At 44.0% G+C, this 19,128-nt stretch overlaps 1 protein-coding gene across 1 annotated transcript in view; it reads left to right on the forward strand.

The window, feature by feature from the left end:
• SH3RF3 (SH3 domain containing ring finger 3) overlaps positions 1-19,128 on the forward strand; it is a 237,272-nt gene that overhangs the window by 131,621 nt on the left and 86,523 nt on the right. Inside the window, exon 2 of the mRNA XM_031605134.2 lies at positions 14,161-14,436. Coding sequence (XP_031460994.2) covers positions 14,161-14,436 — 276 coding nt within the window. The remainder of the gene's footprint in view (positions 1-14,160; positions 14,437-19,128) is intronic.

Genomic DNA, 19,128 nt, shown 5'->3' on the forward strand with positions numbered 1-19,128 from the left:
AACGAGCCTTGGAAAACAGGAAGATTATCACATCTAGTGAGGAGTGGGTGCAGTTTTCAAAATTAGTGTACAGTTAGAGTTTATGAGCGGGCTTTATAGTAGTAAATAATCTGAAATATTTTTCCCCTTTGAGGTTTGCAGCCCCAAATTTTCTCACAGAAAAACATAGGGATTGGCCTTATGTGCAGCTTTGTAGATGTCAGGTGTAGGTGCTGATGGCACAGAAGTGTAACTGAGACAAGGTTTCAGCTCTGGCTGTGCCTGGACCACACAGGGAAGGGAAAGTACGCGAGCAGCATTGAGCATGCCAAGCTGCTGCTATATACCCAGCCCATGCAGAGGGGTTGGCAAGTTCTGCACTTTATCCTACAGCAGAGAATGTGTGGGGCCACGGCTCCCAAATCTTGAGCTAAGAGTGTCTGTGGTTTTGACCATGCTCCGTGGAAACACATCTGTTGATGATAGAAGGATATGTCAAATATGTCAATAATGTTCCAAGATGTATTGCAAACTCAGATGTGTGATTGAGAGCATAACAAATTTTCTGATGCACTTCACCCTGGAGAAGAGTCAATCCTAAAAACAAGTGTGCTGGCTGTAGCAGCAGAGATCTTAACACAGACAGCAGTGCTACTGCTTAATCATTTGTATGCGTCCTTGCAGATTTTGTTGTAGCTGATGGAGTGTTTTTTTTTCTCTTGTACCTCATTAGAACTGGTGCTTAACATTGGACAGCACGCACTCCAGCTTAGCCAGAAATTCAAACACTTCACTCATTAATATTAGTGTCTGTGTCAGAGGACTAACTGCATCTCAAGCCTTTCTTTTTCCTTTCCTAAAGATATTTTTCACCCAAATTAATGACTGGTGCTTATCCAGTCTAAATCAGGATCCTATTACGGGAAATAGAGGAGATTCTTCTGACTTCCAGTGAAATGTGTGTTGTAATAATAGCCATGCAAAGGAGTGAAATGTAGCGTGAGCATCCTGTGTGTGTCCCTTTAATTAGACACCATGCAGAGTTTGAAATCTGTGGTGCTTTCAAACATGTATAGCCATCATTTTAATCATGCCTGAGAGTGCAGGAAGATGTATCAGTTACATTCAGAGTGAGGGGAAACTCCTGGGAAGTGGGTGCAAGAAATAGGTTTTTTTAGTATTATTATTACTATGCACAGGGACAGCACTTTGAAAGCATTAACCTGAAAAGGCACCAAGGAGCCCCGTAGTATGTCAGCAGCAGTCAGAGCACCAAAAGATCCTTGAGGCATAACTGTGACCCATATTCTGCAGATAATCAACTTTCCTCTCCCCTGAGGGGATTCAGGAGGATGGCATAAAAGCGTGATTTGCATTCTGAAGCCTTGTATCTTCCTTGATGTTTTCCTTGTCTGCTTCGACTACTGTTGCTCTGAAACATCAAAACACACAGGAGTTCGGTGGAGGAGCTGACCTGCTACTAGTGGGAGTGTGGAGCAACGGGGGACCTTTCCTATCACAAACATGTGGGGATGCTGGGGTGTGAGACGCTCCTTAGCCTCCTTGGTCCTGCTGCCCGCTGCTTATCAAAGCTGGAGTTGATTAAAACCAGCTGCAAGCTGGTTCAGGACTGGTGCAGGAAGGTGCCAGTCTGTGCCATCTGCAGGATTTGGGCTTGAAAATGATTCCTGATCATCTCTGTGAAGAGTCTGTGTTGGTAGATTGTAGCTAATGAGTCATTTCAAAGCAAGGGACCTGGATGGGAGGATGAAGCTGTCAGGGAAGGGTATGAGAAGGCAGGGAGTGGGCAAGCGTCCCCCCAGAAATGTTCTTCTGAGGGGAAACAGTAACCACAGTATCCCTTTCAATAAACAGAGTCGAAACTGTGATTTAAAAAGCATGTTTCTTTCATTCCTAATGGATACCAGATATTTTAACTTTACTAGCCATAGCAAAATGAGGGAAATAATCTCCCTTAAATTCCTGGGCAGTGGATTGGTGTGTTTGTTCTTGGGGATGATCTGAGCATGAAGGGACCTTATGTGCTTAGGAAGGTCCTTGGCAGCAGAGGGACCAGGAGGTTTCTCATGCAGTTGTGAATGAGTTAACTCCTCTTCCACTGACATTTTAAGCTGAGAATATTTCAGCATTAGCATCTCCTGATGCTGTTTCTTCTCACAAAGCTTGTCCCAGTGCAGAAGAAACCTCTGCGATCTTATTCTAACCATGAAAAAAAGACCCGTAGCAGGTTTTATGTAACAGGATTTGTATGGGCTGCTGGTAAGGGTATGCCGTTGATAAATAAGATTCAGTTGTAAATATTCTGTGGTGACATGGGAATTTATCCACCTATTGAAGTGTACAAGTGAGCTACTGAGGAAACATGTTCTTTAGCTTCGCTGCGTGTGCAGCCGGCGGTGCATTCATCCAGTGCCCTGTCAGGTCAGCAAAGGCCTTGTTCAGGTAATGCAGTATTTATGAAACTGTTAATACCACATCAGAAAGTTCTCCTAGAGCATGTTCTTAAAAGCTGCTTTACAAAAACCTGGGATAAGAGGAAACCAGAGGATGTATTTTTGGCTTTGTAGTGCAAGACTCTGTTCTGTGGTCACACGTAGTAAGACACAGCAAAAAGAGGCAGGTTCCCTGCATCACTCTTATTTACCATAAAGTGGTGCTGGGTTTTTCAGTAGGAATTTCAGATTTTCCCCTTCATCTGAAATAAGCACTAAGGCTGTTTTCCCATTGCTCTCAGGAGGCACTTCTTCCCCGCACTGCCGCACCAGAGGGCCTTTGTGGCCACTTGTTTTCTCCCCCAGTCTCAACTCCTGTAGTCCTGGCTTGCTCTACTTGCTGCCCTGTAAATCCACCCCAAAACCTTTTAATGCTGACCTCTCAGGTAATCCTCAGACTGTGACACTGTTCCCTATTGACCCTATTTCAGCTCAGAAAAAAAAAAAAAAGAAAAGAAAATCTTTGAGTTCTGGAGGTTGTTCTATGTTTTGCTGCCAGCAGACTCCCGTTAGCTGTCGCAGGCTGTTTGGGTGCTGGAGCCTGTGAGCTGCAGCTGATGAAGTGGCTTGCGTTGCTGATTGTCTTGATTTCCAGTGATTGAAATGCTAGTAGCAGCAGCTTTTATGCAACCCTCAAGTTACCGTGAAGTGGAGGAGGCAGAAAGGAGAAAGATTTTCCTGATGTGCATGTATTTATGTAGCAAAGCGAGGCCTGCTCCCCGCTCGCAGCAGGCCCGGCAACATTCGCCGGAGTGGGGCTCCCTCTGTTGAGCTCTGGGAGCCTTGCCAGATGGAAAGTGCCTTCCTGTGCAGCACAGCTGCTGCTCCGTCTTGGGCAGCTCTGTCTCCAGACCTCTCAGTGCCCACTCTCCAGTCTTTGTGATCCATCTGAGACAGAAGAAAAATGGTGATGCAGAGCACCTGACAAAGCCAGGTGTGCGAATAGTGTCTCCCAGATGTGGTATCTGTTGGGATGAAACCCAGCTCGGATGAGCTGCCGCAGAGCTGGGCCATAAGGTCCTCTCTGGGGCGGAGGTGGGAGAGTGTTGCTGCTGAGGAAATGGTTGAGTCACAAGGCAGGGAGCCAAGCAGAAAGATGTGGAAAAGCTGGAAAGCAAACCAAAGGTATCGGGCTGGGTGGCGAGGTTACAGAGGCACTGCTGGAAAATGTAAGCTGTCCTGTGTGTTGTCAGCTTCCACAAGGAGAGATCAAATAAAGCCGTTAGCAGAGCTGCGTCCTATGGGCTTTCAGGCAACACTTTTGCACTTTTCTGTAAAATGTTCTTTTTTTCCTTTCTGTGACATAGAGCGTAAAGAATCGTGTAAAATTCCACATCTGTAAATACTGCTGTTGTGGAAGTGAAGCAGCCTGAAAAAAAACATATGTCTCAAAACTGCACGGCAGCCTGACTTTCAACTCCTCCCATTTACCTTTGACCTGTTTTATAGCATCTCTCCTGCTCTCTGACAGGCTAGGCTTTGCTGTCTTTTCTCTTTGACCTGTCCAAGTGGCACACAATAGTGAGGCTGCCCATTTAAGTTGAAGCAACAGATTTCTTTCTGTTATTTGCTTTTCTCTTTGTTGAACAGCTGCTGGTTACTGCAGTCCTTCTTGCAGACTTGGCGCTGGTAAGAACGCACCTTGGGTACCGTGTTCAGTTCCAGGCCCCTCACTACAAGAAAGACACTGAGGCTCTGGAGTGTATCCAGAGAAGGACACTGCGGGGAGTCCAAAGCACAAGTCTTATGGGGAGCAGCTGAGGGACCTGGGATTGATTAGTCTGGAGAAGAGGAGGCTCAGGGGAGACCTTATGTCTTTCTGCAGCTCTCTGAAAGGAGGTTGTGGTGAGGTAGGGTCAACCTCTTCTCCCAGTTAACAGCAATAGGATACGAGGGAATGGCCTTAATTTGTACCAGAACAGGTTCAGGTTGGATGTTAGGAGCAATTTCTTCTCCTTTCTGAGAAGACCAGTGGTGAGACCCTGGCACAGGGAGGGGGTAGAGTCTCTGTCCCTGGAGGTGTTCAAGAAACATGTAGATGCAGCACTGAGGGACGTGGTCAGTGGGCATGGTAGGGATGGGCTGGTGGTTGGACTAGATGATCTTAGAGGTCTTTTCCAACCTTAATGATTCTGTGACTTGGGTCTTCTCCTGAGGCCATGCTGCATGCTTAGGCTGAATGTCCTGATGTCCCTTCCAACCCTAACCATTCTATGATTCTGTGAGCTGGGCTTGCGGAGACCAGCTCCTGCTCTCAAACTGGCTTGCAGCACCCTTTGTTTACACCAGGATGATGGGTTAGAATGTTGCCCATAAGATCTAGTGACTGTTTTCTGCTTGGAATGTGAAGACAGTTTCTCAGACCATACCTAGGCTTTGCAAAGCCTGCGGTCAACATATGAAAAACTATAAATATTTTCCTTGGTAGAGGCTGCCAGCCATTCAGCTTTGTTTCAGAGGAGATTACATGTAAGATAAAGCTTTATACTGCATTGGAATTTTCTATACATCCACACCGTTTCATCAAGATTAACTGGATTAAAGTAGTTTAACTGAAAACAGAATTGGACCTACAATGCCAGCACTGTGTTGATAGTACAGTTTCTTAAAGAACACAGAATCTGGAAAGTTTCAGGTTTTTCAGAGCATGAGAGACTTTGTTCAGCCATGATTAAACAGCTGGCTGATGTTACGCACGGATCCTCTGAGCTGCAATAACCATGAATACACTGCTAGAGGTTTAACCTGAGTCTGGTACTCGCTTGGTGCTTAACAGAAGTGCATGTAGCTTGAGAAGACTTGACTTGAAACAACGCTTTATGAGGCAAGAGAGATCTTTGGATGTGTAAATAGGCTTGGGTCCCTATAGGCTTGGGGCTGAGTGACTGGATGACTGTGAAGAAGAAAGGTGTTGGTTGATGCTCGGCTGAACATGAGCCGGCAGTGTGCCCAGGTGGCCAAGAGGGCCAGTGCCATCCTGGCCTACATTAGAAGTAGTGTGGTCAGCAGGAGTAGGGAGGTGATCATCCCCCTGTACTCAGCACTGGTGAGGCCACACCTCGAGTATTCTGTTCAGTTTTGAAAGAAACAAGAAAGGCGTTGAGGCCGTGGAATGTGTCCAGAGAAGGGCAACAAAACTGGTGAAGGGTCTGGAGCACAAGTCTTACAAGGAGTAGCTGAGGGACCTGGGGTTGTTTAGTCTGGAAAAGAGGAGGCTCAGGGGAGACCTCATTGCACTCTACAACTTCCTGAAGGGAGGTTGTGATGAGGAGGGGTTTGGCCTCTTCGCCTAGGTAACAAACAGGACCTGAGGAAATGGCCACAAGTTGTACCAGAGGAGGTTTAGATTAGACATAAGGAAGAACTTTTTCTCTCAGAGAGTGGTCAGGCACTGGAATGGCTGCCCAGGGAGGTGGTGGAATCACTGTCCTTGGCAGTGTTCAAGAGGCACCTGGATGAGGAGCTGTGAGATCTGGTTTCGTGCTTGTGGTAGCAAGGGTAATGGGAGAAAGGTTGGACTAGATGATCTTGCAGGTCCTTTCCAACCTTGTGATCCTATGATTCTGTGATTCTAAATATTGATAGGCACTAAATGATTGGGTGAAGCAGCATGAGATGTGCAGGATGTGTGAAGCTATTTTAGTCATGATTATGAAATCAGATGAGCTCAGCATGGGACACTCTCACAAGCAAGTTTTTAAATGTCCTGAGAGAGATGGTGTTGCATCATAAAACTGAACTCCTATTTTGATAAAGCAGATCCTAAAGATGCCTATTTGACAAGCTGTGCAGCGGAAAGCCTGCTGTTTCCTTCTCGGTTGTGCTGCAGGCATCGATTGCAGTCTGAAAGTCTGAAAGATTTTTTTAATCTTGATGTGTCCCAAGGTGGACCTTTCAAGGTAAAATGTGAGTTAGGCCTGTTTTCTGTCTAAATTACAAAATAACCTTGAAGATGCTGTTCTCTTTAAAGAGCAGTTTGTGTTCTGTTAACCCACTGCTGAAGAAGACTAAGGGTGTCCCTTTGTGTTTTTTTTTGTGATGGATGTTGCTCTTTCCCTTTCTTTGTGTTAGCCAGTGGGCTGGAGTGGTGCTCCATTGGCTTGCATTTGTTTAGTCTGAATTCGCTGAGCATTTAGCATGGTATCTTCATGCTAACTGCAGAATACATTCCTGGAAATGGGAGATAGATAGGTTCTAAGCTGTTTGGGCACTTTTCTAAAGAGCACTCCCAAAGTGTTCCCTAGATCTCACAGCACCTCAAGACAGTTTCAGAGAAGCATTTTGCCTCCTGTTCCAGGTAGGAGCTGGGCATAGTGTCAGTGCATATTGTGTCAATGCGACTGCAGTGCTCCGCAGCAGTAGCAGCCAGGATCAGGATCTAATACTTTTGTCTAAGTCCTTGGTTAAAGGAAACAGTAGAGCTTTAATTTAAATTTTATTTGTATTGGGATTTATTACTACTTAATAATAAGCATGACAACTGTACAGAGTATATGAAGCATTAGGCTCAATTTTTGTTCTATGAAAAACTACTTTTTATGAAGTGCTGCTTTTATTGTCAACTTAACTACTTCTTTTCTCAAAGATTATTTTGAAAAGATTGCACCTTCGAACTGTGATGTTTTAGACTCTTAGTAATGGTTCCCACCAAGCAGACTAATAGTGCATTGCTGGTTTTCCTCTTTGCTACTTTGCATCAAATTAGATTATCTTTGATTAATTTTCCTATCACTAAATTTGTGTGAAAGAGTGTGGCAGTGTCACAGATGTGATCTGTTATGTCAAGTGACCCATGATCGCTCTTCTCAGCAGTTATACATAAGACAAACCATTTGCATACAGAAGACAAGCCATTTTCAGAATTTTTGCTGTGAGTTGTAATGATTTGTGATCTGTCATCCTCAAAGTTCCTCTTGAAGACAGAAACCACTTAAAACTTTATAGGTCGCAGGTTTTACAGTGGTATACCTTTGTTACACCTTCATTGGCTGAAGTCTGTCCTAGCCTCCTTGTTTTCTTCGGTAGGTTGCATTCTTGTTGCTTTCTGCCCTATTTACAGAACCACAGACTGGCTGATGCTGGCAGGCCCTTTGGGTCCCTCAGACCCACTCCCTCCCCTCCAGAGCCACCCAGAGCAGGGTGCCCAGGGCCAGACAGCTGCTGGAGATCCCTAAGGATAATACCCCACAGCCTCTGGGCAGCCTGTGCAGAACTGTCACCTGTGCAGTGCAGAAGTGCTCTGTGTGTTCTGTGGGAATATTTTGTGTGCCAGTTTGTGCCCATGGCCTCTTGTCCTGGACAGGGAACTACTGAAAAGAATCTGGCTGTGTAGTCTGTGCACTCTTCCCTCAGGTATTTATAGACACTGATATCTAAAATCTGTACAGCTGAAGCAAAGGTACATGAGCTCTGTTCTGTCATTTTTTTCAGAAAACACCTGCAGAGTTTGCATGTGAGCTTGTGCAAATCCTTTAATGCTGCTTCTGCCTCTTCCTTCTCCTCCCCATGCCTTCCCTGCCTCAATTTCTGTATGCATAAAATGAGGATAGAAGATCTTGTCATGTTCTGGTGCTCCCCATTTTCAGAACCCACAGAAAGGGTAAGTGCCTTGTCCAGTCTTCCAGAGACACCTGTGCCCAAATGACACACAGTTTCTGTGGTTAAAGGCAGTGATCTGGGATTTAGGAGATTCAGTTCAATTCTTGACTCAACCAGAAAGTCCCCGTGTGTCTGTAGGTTATTAAATGAGACGCTTTAGAAAGATGTTAAACTGAAGGCGTCTGCAGCTGTTGTGGGTTCATGCTCAAGAGGTAAGGAGCACGGGCAGGATGGGTCTGTGGGGTGAATGGCAAGGAGTAATGGGGCAGTGAACAGTCTCTACTGCCCCCTGCTTTGTCCTTTACTCTGCCTGAGAGGCAGAGCTGCCACTGCCACTGTGACCAAGCTGCTTGTTGTGTTTGCTGCTGGCTGCTCCAATCCGGGTAGAGGCCACCAGCAGTTTATCTGGGAGATTGCTTCCTGCTTCCCTATCCCTGAGGGAGCTGAACAGATGTTTCCCCTTCGTGATTTAAGTCTCTTGACATGAGTGGGTGCTTGCAAAGCAGACGCCCAGGCAGTAGTAAGGGTAAGCACCCAGCCGGTCTACGCTTGGAGATCCTGCTGATCTGTATTCCACCTCACAGTCGATGTCCTCTCCACCACAGCAGATGATTTGTGAGAAGCTGCTGTATGTGGCAGGTGACCATCTGCTGCAGGGTCGCCCAGCTTGCCCACAGGCAGCTTCCTGCAGGTCAGAAGGCAGAAACACAAACCCCATGGATCACCACCGGATCTCTGCGTAGATTGAGATTTGTGTGATGCTTCAGAGTAAATGAGGCAAAAAATTAACACAATGTGTTTTAATTATTATTTATGCTTTCTGCTAGTGGTTTGTGTTTAATTACAGTTTAGTTACAAATGTGCACACTTTTCATGACTTTTTCCTTTTAGTGTCTTTTCTTCTTTGTATTTTATTCAAATGACTTAAGTACAGCCTGAAACAATTCATCTGTCCTTAGTAGTGGTGTTCCCTGGATACTACAGCAGCAAGTTATGGAACTGTTTGGTTTCATTCCTACTTTAGCATAGCTTTGGCTGTGAACTGAGCCACAGAGCAGAGGGAAGATGCACCTGAGCACTGTCAGAAAACCTTTTGCGTATTCATGGTTCTTTTAACCCCTTGAAACAGGGCTCAGGCTGAGGCTGCAATGCAGTGTGCTGGCAGCATCACATCTGCGTCTGATGGGTACCCTTGCAGCAAAGGGGCTGGTATTTTCCTCCTTGCACAGCTCAAGCCACACAAGGGTGGGCGAGGAAAGTTACCCTGAAGCATCAGCATGGGTTTCACACAACTGTCTGCTGCTCTGCTGCTGCAGAGAAGAGCCATGGCTGCAGTCTTTTAAGAGGTTTCTTGGGTTTGGGGAATGTGGATGCGTACTTGATCTGTATGGGGGTTGAGAGAAAGTGACAGTGTTGGGTCGTAGCATTTCTGTCTGTGTTTGGTAGCTGGAGGCCTTTCCCTTTTGTATTTTACATTTGAATTCTTACAGAATGCAATGAACTGGTACCAAGAGTTAGTCTTGGACTTTCCTCTTGTGTGTTTGTGAGCTGGTGAATCTTGCCAGCCTCTGTGGTGATTTTGCACATGGAGTCTGGATGCTTTCTTCAGTGTCTACCTTCTCTAATTGCACGTGGACCCAGAAACTACGTGCATACTCACCTCAGACATCCAGACTCTGTTTGCTATCTCAAGAAAAAGTGGTTGCATACAGTGAAGCTTTTATTTTTACTTCCCAAAGAGTGTGAAATAGGAAAAGCCCAAGGACAGCAAAAGTACCTACAAAACATGCAAGTGTCACTTTTCCTAGAGTGGTCACCTTTATCAGGTGCTGGGTGCAGAAGCTGGTGGGCTTGAAGCTCACATTGCTTTTGAGCCTATTGAGAAAACCTCTTTTCCATAACCTTTGGAAACTCAACACCTGCTCTACCTGTGCAGCTTACGCTCAACAGAGCTTTCTACTGGAAGAATTTATTGGAAATAAGCACATTTGTGGATTTTCTTCCCCCTCCTTTTGTTCTTCAGGATATGTAATGAAAAATTCTCCAGTGTTGCCACTTAATTGCTTCATGGCTGTTGTTTGTCAATTTGCCAGCAGGTTTCTGCTTAACTGCTGCCATTTGACGTTGCTGAAACACAAATGCAGAATGATTGAGTTGCCAACATATCATTAAGTCTTCTGCGAGGGGCTTTTCAGCATATTAGAGCTTCAGGCTTTTACGTCACTATTGATTTCTGCAAGTGAAAAGAAACCTTTGGCAGCATTCAGCACTGTGCCAACCTGCATTTTCTGGCAGGAAAGCAGAAACTGGCCGTTGCCATTGATGTGACTTCATTCTTTCCTTCCTTCCTTCCTTTCTTTCTTGCATTCTTCATTTCTGTACACGCCCACATGAAGAATTGAAATTTAATACACATTCTAGCTGAATTCTAGTTAGCCTAACAATAAATCAAAGGGTAAATTGGTTTTCTTAGTGCGTGGCCAGAGACTGAGGCTGTTTCATTTGGAAGCTGCCGGTGTAATGCCCAACCAAGTCCCATGGGGGAGAGCAGAACAGGAGGGGGCATTGGGCTGGTCCCTGGCTAGGGGACACTACAGGGGAGATGCTCCCTTGGGTGAGGGGAAAAGGTTTGGCACAATGGACCTTTTGGGCATGCTGATGATGACAGTGTCAGACTAAAATGCTGCTACATAGAGTCGAGAGGATAACAGGAAACGGGCGCAAGGCTGAGGTTTTGAAGAGAAAATGGGGAGTACTCATTCCTCAGTAGGGCTCGGGGATTTGCCCATGGGTCAGTGCCCTCACCTCTGGATTAAGGGTGTCTGGTGAGTGAAAGCTGAGTAGTTTGGCCAGAAGTACCTTGCACAAAGTTTTGGCAAAGTTCGATTGTGTGAAGATTTCCAGGAATGACCTGAGTGTTGATGGGGAGTGACGTTACAACTACTGAAGAGCAGCAGCCATCATTTTAGTTCTGCTTTTGAAATATGAACCCAAAGTAGAAACAATAGTAAACTGCCCCAAGATTGCTTCTTACAAACCTGAATTCAATATGTTGTTTAACTGACTGAAAGTCTGCTGAGGGCTGGACCTTTTGGCCAGAAGAATGTCTGAATGAAGAAGCTTCAAGGGTTTATTTTGTGATTTTCTTTCTTTCTTTCTTTTTTTCTTCTGTAATTGTGATCTTGAGTTTCTCTCCAAGGTTGACTGGCATAGGCACTTAGAGCTATAGAATGGAAAAGCAGCTTTATTGGAAAATTTTTAGAGGAGTCATTTTTTATTTTATTTTTTACCTCTGCCTGGGCAGCAGTAAACACAAGCATTATCTGGGTTGTTTTAATCAAAATGGCCTTAGAGAAAGGCTGGGAAATGCCTAAATTACAGCTTTTTTTCAGTGACAGGGTATCTTTTTGAATAAACAATAAAGGGGAAGGGAAGGGCTTGGTTTTTTGTTGGGTTTTTTTTTGACTGACAAGCTGTGGCTCAGAATGAGAAATGCTCTTAGGTGGTAATGGAAACATTTCATTTTGGAAGCACCTTGCCAGTGGTAATTGCAGTTTCAATACTTCTGTGCAGACGTTCTGTGAGCAGGACAGTCCCCAGCCAGATGATGTGGTCTGTAACAAGACCCAAAAAAGAGAACAGGAGCACAAAGCACCTGAACTGCAAATTCCCTGGGAACGCCCCGTTAGTGTTTCCAGATAAAACAATGCCAGATTTCAGATCCAAGCTGTTGTGCTACAATTTGCTTGCTTTGCTTAAAAGTCTGTATTTTCATCAGATTAAGGAATAAAGAAGCACCTGAATTATTTTCTAGCCAGCTCAATTAATTAATAGGAAAAGCCCAGCACATACTGTGTAAGAACTGAGCTGATGACTGGTGAGACCACATAAAACCCCATTTCTTTTTCTGTGGTTCTAGTACCATTCAAGGCAAAAATGAGGCTTGGGAGCAAAAAAATTAAAAAGTAAAGAAAGTGACCTGACCTTGATTCATTACAAAGATGTCAGGAATAGGAAGGCCCCATCTCAGGCAGGTGATCCAGAGCACGCTTGCCAGGTTTGTGCCTGGATCAGCAATGGTTCAGCACTCACCTGGCAGAAGTCATGCTCCACACTTGATTAATTGTCTTTCCCAGTGTGAGTTAAGGAAGTAAATCTTTTATTTCCTCCAAGCTGCATAGCCTTTCTTCCAGCTTAATAATTTTTTAAAATAGGTGATGCAGTCCGTGCTTTGCCTAACGTGGTATTGTGTGCTCAAACTTCAGAATACTGGGAAGAGAAACAAAGCTTTGGTGTCAAGGGTGTCACTTTGGTGTCACTGTCCTGGCATTGGAAAAAAAGTGTATCAATGGGATGCTGCCAGTAGTTTGGCAGAGTCTGTTTTATGTATGCTTTGTTAGCTAGCTGTTGATTTTCTGTGTTCTTGCACTTTTTGTTATGTTTGAAGGTGCTTCCAGTAGTCTGGTTTTCAAGTACCTTCATTCATACGCAGCACAACCAAGGAGAATACGGAGGGAAAAAAGGAGAAACACTGAACTGGTAATGAGACAACTCATCCAAAAGAGATCAAATCCCTGTGCAGGGAGCACAGTGTTAGGGCTATACAGCTAATGCCTGCTTTGCTGACTCCTTTGCTGTGTGATGCAAGCAGGAGTTTTTTCATTCACATGCTTACCAAGATTTGTACATCTATTCAGTTCTAGCAAGATGAGCAGGTTAATGCCCATGTATGAAGATAGCCAACAGTGTGTCTTTGCAGTCCACAAAGCCAACCATATCCTGGGCTGAATCAGAAGCAGTGTGATCAGCAGGTGAAGGGAGGTGACCCTGCCCCTCTGCTCAGCACTGCTGAGACCTCACCAAGAGTACTGCATCCAGATGGGGTGTCCTCAGTACAGGAGAGTCTTGGATTTGTTTACATACCCCCTTTTATGTTCCCTGCAGTACATGATGCTACACATTTGGGCTGAGTCTTGCAAACTGGCTTTTGGATCAAGCTAAATAAAATGAGAAATGTCATAGGGCAATACAGTGATGCACCTTTCCCCCACTATGGGTCACTTGCAGAGCTGCCTGTCCCCACAGCTGCTCCCTGCACTGTGCCATGAAGGAATGGTGCAAGGCACGGGCTGGGCAAGCTGCACTGCCACAAAAGAAATGTCACAGCCAGAGTGAGGGAGTCTTGCACCAGGCCAAATCAATCCCTGGGGTGAATTCTTCACAATCAAGGAATTTCCACCAGAATAGATTTCTGTTTTCTATCACACACTGATTTATTCACATTTTAGGCTTTTTTTGCTCTTGCACTGTGATTTTTTTTTAAGTCTCTTTCTTTCTTTCTTTTAATGAGAGCAAAGCCTCAGAGCTCTTTTTAGTTCTAAAAGAAAGATTTGACGCATTCTGTCTATTCCGGTTTTCCCCAGGGGCATTAATTCATAAGCAACAAAGAATATTATAACTGTTTACAGTAGCCCTCAGTGAACAGCATGAGACTTGGGGATTTGAAAGAAGGAAGGGTATTTGGCTCCAGAATGAAAAGCTAAACTAAAAGCTTCATACTGAAAAATGTTTGGAGTTCCTCAAACAAACACCACAAAAAAAATTTTAATTTGCCAACTTCTAAGATCATGTGAATCTTCAAACTGGTTTTGTTTCATTTATCTTGCTGTACCACAGAAACCAAAGCAGTCCCAAAGGTCAGAATGTCTGATGCTTTACCTTCAGCCGTGCCACGCTCTACTCGTTTAGTCACAGATTCCTGCTGTTAGAGCAGGCTGTGCCAGTGGACAGAAGGTGCTGTGGGTTTCAGCTGGACCCCAGGAGCTCTGCTGAACCTCTCTGCTGCCACACTGCTGACTCTGGTGTTGCACATTTACCTCCTCTATCCCACTACCACTCACATCCTCATTTTTGTGTAGGATTCAGGGTCCTGTGCCATGTAGCAGGCCGTTGCATATTGGGGTTATGTGGTCATGGACAATTACTTTGCATCTAGTTCCAGGTGACTTCAAAAAGGAAATTGGCTCTGGCTGGGATTTTCCTAATGCTGTTGTGTATTTTGCTTTCCCAGAGTGCTTCTCAGCTTCCCTACGGCAAAGCTCTCTACACATATGAGGGAAAAGAGCCTGGAGACCTCAAGTTTAACAAAGGGGACATCATCATACTGCGGCGGAAGGTGGATGAGAACTGGTATCACGGGGAGCTCAATGGCAACCATGGCTTCTTCCCCGCCAGCTACATCCAGTGCATCAAGCCACTCCCTCAAGCTCCACCTCAGGGCAAAGCACTTTATGACTTTGAAATAAAGGATAAAGATCAAGACAAGGATTGCCTGACCTTCACCAAGGTAGGAGAATAATGTTTTTTCCTAAAAACAAACAAACAAACACAAAAACACCTGTTTGGAAAGTGCCTTTTGCAACTGTGCCTGGATTTCCTTCTCTAAGTGGGGTGCCCCCTCATCCCCTGTGCTGAAAGACATTAATGTCTCCTGACATCTCCTCCTTCCCATTGGACAGAGCCCAGTTGCTGCCCCTGCAGTGCGCCAGCCAAGTCCTAAGGTAGCATCCTTGAGAAATTGCTCTCTTTTTGTCTAAAGGATGGACCACTGGGATAACTCATGGCAGGTACTGCGCAGTTAGCATAAAGCCAGTGCAACTTAACGAGTAGAAGAAGATATGCACTTCATGGCGATGCTTTTCTTTCTAAAAAATGTATATTTCATCTGCATCAAATTGTTACGCAAGAACTTCCAAATCTCAGAAAAAAAGGAAATGGAAATGTGTCCATTACTGTTCCTTACTGAATCAGATGTTTCTGTGTTTTTTTTTGTTTAAAAATGCCATGGAGCTTTAAAATGTTTGTTTCATTGCATCGTATCCCAGTTAGCAACTGAAACACGCTATCACAACATGTCCTATTTTAATAACAAAAACATGTTAAAAGCAGGCATTTAAAACAAAGTCATTGCTTTTTTTAAAGACAGAATTGTTTAATAAATTCCATTTGGGATTAGGGAAAATTGAGATATTGTCATTTCCTTTGGGTTTAAAATGCCACGTTTCCCCATTCTCCCCCACCTCCCCTCCTGCTTTCTGCTTCACTCATCCCTTCCTTGCAATTTGTGTTGACCTCAGATGGGATTCATGGATATCAAGAAAACCCATGGTAAAATGAAGCATATCCCCTAAGGTTAATTTACAGCACTGAAAGCCACGGAGAACCTGCTCATTGTCGTTTTCTATTTTATTTTAGCTGTCTGTGGTTGTTACAGTATCACATAAAGTAATAACAGTTATGCTGAAAATGAATATGAAATAGATGATAAAAATATCCTTCACTAGGATTTTACTGACCTCCTCTTTGGAGGCTACTTATTATAGCCCAATGGATTATTTGCAGCATATAATTTTCTCGCCAAACGTAACATCTTTTTCAGTTGTGCCACATTTCTCAGCAGAATGCAATTTCCTAGAACATATACTTTCTCATACTTATTTAACAAAAGATTTGTAAGCATTTTTGCTCTGCAGAGAGCAAAGTGTTTGATTACAAACACTGCAGACCCTGTGACAACACAGCCTCACTGGAGCTGTGAAACTCTTGAGTGAATGCACTGCTTGGAGGGAGCTGTGCGCTAACAAAGCCAGGAGTTACCTCTGAGACACTATATATATTGATACTGTATATGTACAAATATACTGAGACAGATTTGTTGGCACCCTGCCCAGGTAGAGGTACAATAGTGGTTTATTTTCCTCATCTGTCTAAGGTATTCATCACTTGCTTGATAGGTGCAACACATTTGATAAGGCAGGCAGTGGTCTCTTTTGTTCCAGTGGGTGCTGTCTCAGGTACTTTTGTGTTTGGTATATGTGGTGCCATTTATTAGTATCCTCCCTTTACAGTAACTGCTTTTGCATACTGATAGTTCTCATTTTCTTGGCTGTCCATTCCCATAAGCATTTCTTTCTGCTGTGTAGCTCTGGTCTCAATCTCTCAGTTTTCCTTTTCTTACCCCTCTTGTTCCTCTCTGCATCCTTTTATCCCTGGTGCCTGTTTTTTCCCCAGAGAGGGTTTGGTTTCACTTCTGCTGCTGTTTTCTTCTTTAGTTCCTTCCACTATGCGCACTGTCACCTTGTAACTGTTTTTATGTCTTGCCTATTGTTCTCTCTGACAGTGAATAATCTATTTTTCATCTTGCGACTTTATCATCATGTTTTCATCGCATTTCCCAATGCTAATTTTAGCTGTCACCTGCTCTGATGAAGGTTCCTGTTTAGCTCAGATTTTAGATCATCTGCTGATGCAGCCAGTTCCTCTGCATAGTCACGGGCAACTGGTTGCTGCAGATGTGATTTGGCACTCACTCAGAGTAGCAGTCATCTTTTGAGTGTCCCAGTTTGGCTGTGAGGATGCTGGATCTCAATTTCATCTACACTATTTCCTCTTTTCTCAGGTAGAACAGTTGCATCAACACACTATTCATACAAACTAGCACAATCTATTTGTGTCCCAACTATAATTTAATGCTACCAGACTTTTATAATTGGATCTTATTTATAAACATATAATAAAGGAGAAATTTCTTCTTAGCAGAAACTACCAGAAGACAAAACAAACATAGAGATCGTCTGTGTTATTATGTTTTGTTACTTGTTTGCAGGACTTTGCTTTTCCCCATCATCTCTGTTACCATGCAGTTAGGATATTTGTTGTTTGCAATAAAAGAAAACAAAGGAAAGATACTTGGGCTTTACTCTCAGGAGTTTTTTTTTCAACACTAAGATGTTCTGTTGTTCCAGAGATGGAGTGCAAGGAAGTGAAGTATGCCATACTCTGATCCTCACAGGGCTTCTGCCATTTACCTGTTTCCATCTTCTATCTGCAGAACACTCTACAGAGAAAAGGCCAAAGATAAATCAATGATAATAGTTTTTTATGTGTTGCTGTATGTGTAAAACTGGGAGGGACAGACTAACCTGCCTCCTGAGCATCCAGGGCAACAAACCTGCCATTCTCTTACGCATATGCACTAGTTCCCTAACTCCTCCTCCCTGATTTGCCTTAGGTAAAAGCAGAGGGTCCTGCCTTTGCAGGAACCATAAGAAAATAAATCACCCTGGGTACACAACTTAAGATATATTTTCCTCAGTGATTAGCAGGGATCAGCCAAATCACCACTGAGCAATTACATTGCTCTCTGTAATGACTGGCTGCATCCCTCAGTCAGTTTAAGTCCAGTAGCTCCTGATTCTCTCTAACATGGTTGATATCAGCATGGAGCATCCTGCTACACAGCTTTGGGATATGCTCACTGAACACAGTTTGCTAATGTCTCCTTAGGTGATACTGCTGTATGAGCCTGTGCTCTTGCTATGTCTTTCAAAAAAATGACCCATCCTTCCTTGGGCTGGGATTTCTGATACAAGAGGACTCTGATTTCAGCTACAGAAATACACATCTGGAGTAATCACATGGCTGTCTGGCTGGCTGTGTAGTTACTTCAGCCTTAGATGGAGTCCATCTTAAGCCCAGTTCTATTCTGGTGTTTGACCACATTTGCATGCATGAGTCAGGTGGCCCTCTGGAGGTTGAGTCCCAGTGGCAGATAAGTTTCAAACCTCCCAGAGCATCAACTGTTTCCCATACTTCGTTGCTCATCACATTTCCAATCCCATCATCCATTTCCTTTATTTTCTTTCCCATCATTTTCTCTCCCAGCCCACATCAATGTTTAACAAGTTTTGTGCCAATCCTGAAGCCATAACATGCTGTACTGGTGCCTGTCTGCATCCCAGGACTGTCTGCACTCAGCACTGGCAGTCTTTGCTTTTGAGAGAGATTGCCATGCTCTAGCTGTCAACAGAGATGCTTGCTTCCATCCTGCCAGTGCTAGGATCTCCCTGCAGCTGGAGATGGAGCTGTTATTTTGCAGAATAGCAGGCGCATCTGCTTGATGTTGCTTTGTTAGTGGCCATTAATGAGTAGAGTAAAAATCAAGCTGTGAGTCATGACTATTATTGGACACAATTTTGTGCTGTTTCCTCAGCAAAAGGGTTCATTTTGCCATCAATCAGATTGCTTTTTTCATGGTTTATCTTTTACTTATTTTCTGATAGTGGTTATAAACTGGCAGCATAGGTCCTACACACCTGGCTAGAACAAGGCTGCCCCATGCTGGTGAATAAGGAGAGACTTCAACAGGTAATAGGGGAGCAAATAATTAGAGACCTTAGCAACAGACACAGAAAGAGCACAACGTGTCTTTGTCAGCCTACAATGGATACCATTGGCTTTTGAAATGAGACTTCAAGCTTGGATTCACTTAATGCTGCCTGGAAATCAATTTAGTGTATGTGAAATAGTGAGGTTCAGAAAGTTTAAGTGATACACCAAAAGATCTGTGGTTCTCTACTATTCATGATACTTTTGGGAATCTTTCGAAGAATTTATAGGTATCACAGCTATCCAACTAATTTAAGACATGAGCTATTTTAATGTCAAAGCTTTTGCCAGCCCAGTGTGTAGAATGATGTAGTGGGCTCTGAATTCAAAGAAGCTTTCTATTAACAAAGAATGTCAAGAGATGTTTCAGGCTTTGCTGTAATTCCTGGAGATTTTTAGCACCCTTCTGAAAATGAATTCTGTAATGGAAAGCATTCCTGAGGATTTGCACTTTGCTCTCCCTCAAAGATGCACATTCTGAAAGTCAGCATATCTCATTATGTGAAACGATCTGATTTTCTCATATGTGGCCACATTTGACAGCCAAACTTGGCAGAGCTGAACTAAAATCAGTGAATAGAAATGCTTCCAGATTTCATAAGTCTGTAGAAATCAAAGCTGGAAGGGATCTTCAAGGCTCACCTGTTCCCTGCCCCATCCTTGAGCAGGACCAGCGCAGGATCCACTTCTCCTGCCATGTGCCTGTCCAGCCTGCCCCTGGGATGGAGACTGCACAGCTCCTTCAGTATAAAATCTAGTCAAGGGTTTATGGGGTTTTATAGTTCAAAAGTTTTTTTCCCATTTTCTTAGG

The sequence above is a fragment of the Phasianus colchicus genome, chromosome 1, assembly GCF_987193195.1.
Source record: "Phasianus colchicus chromosome 1, bPhaCol1.hap1.1, whole genome shotgun sequence".
Lineage (NCBI taxonomy): Eukaryota > Metazoa > Chordata > Aves > Galliformes > Phasianidae > Phasianus > Phasianus colchicus.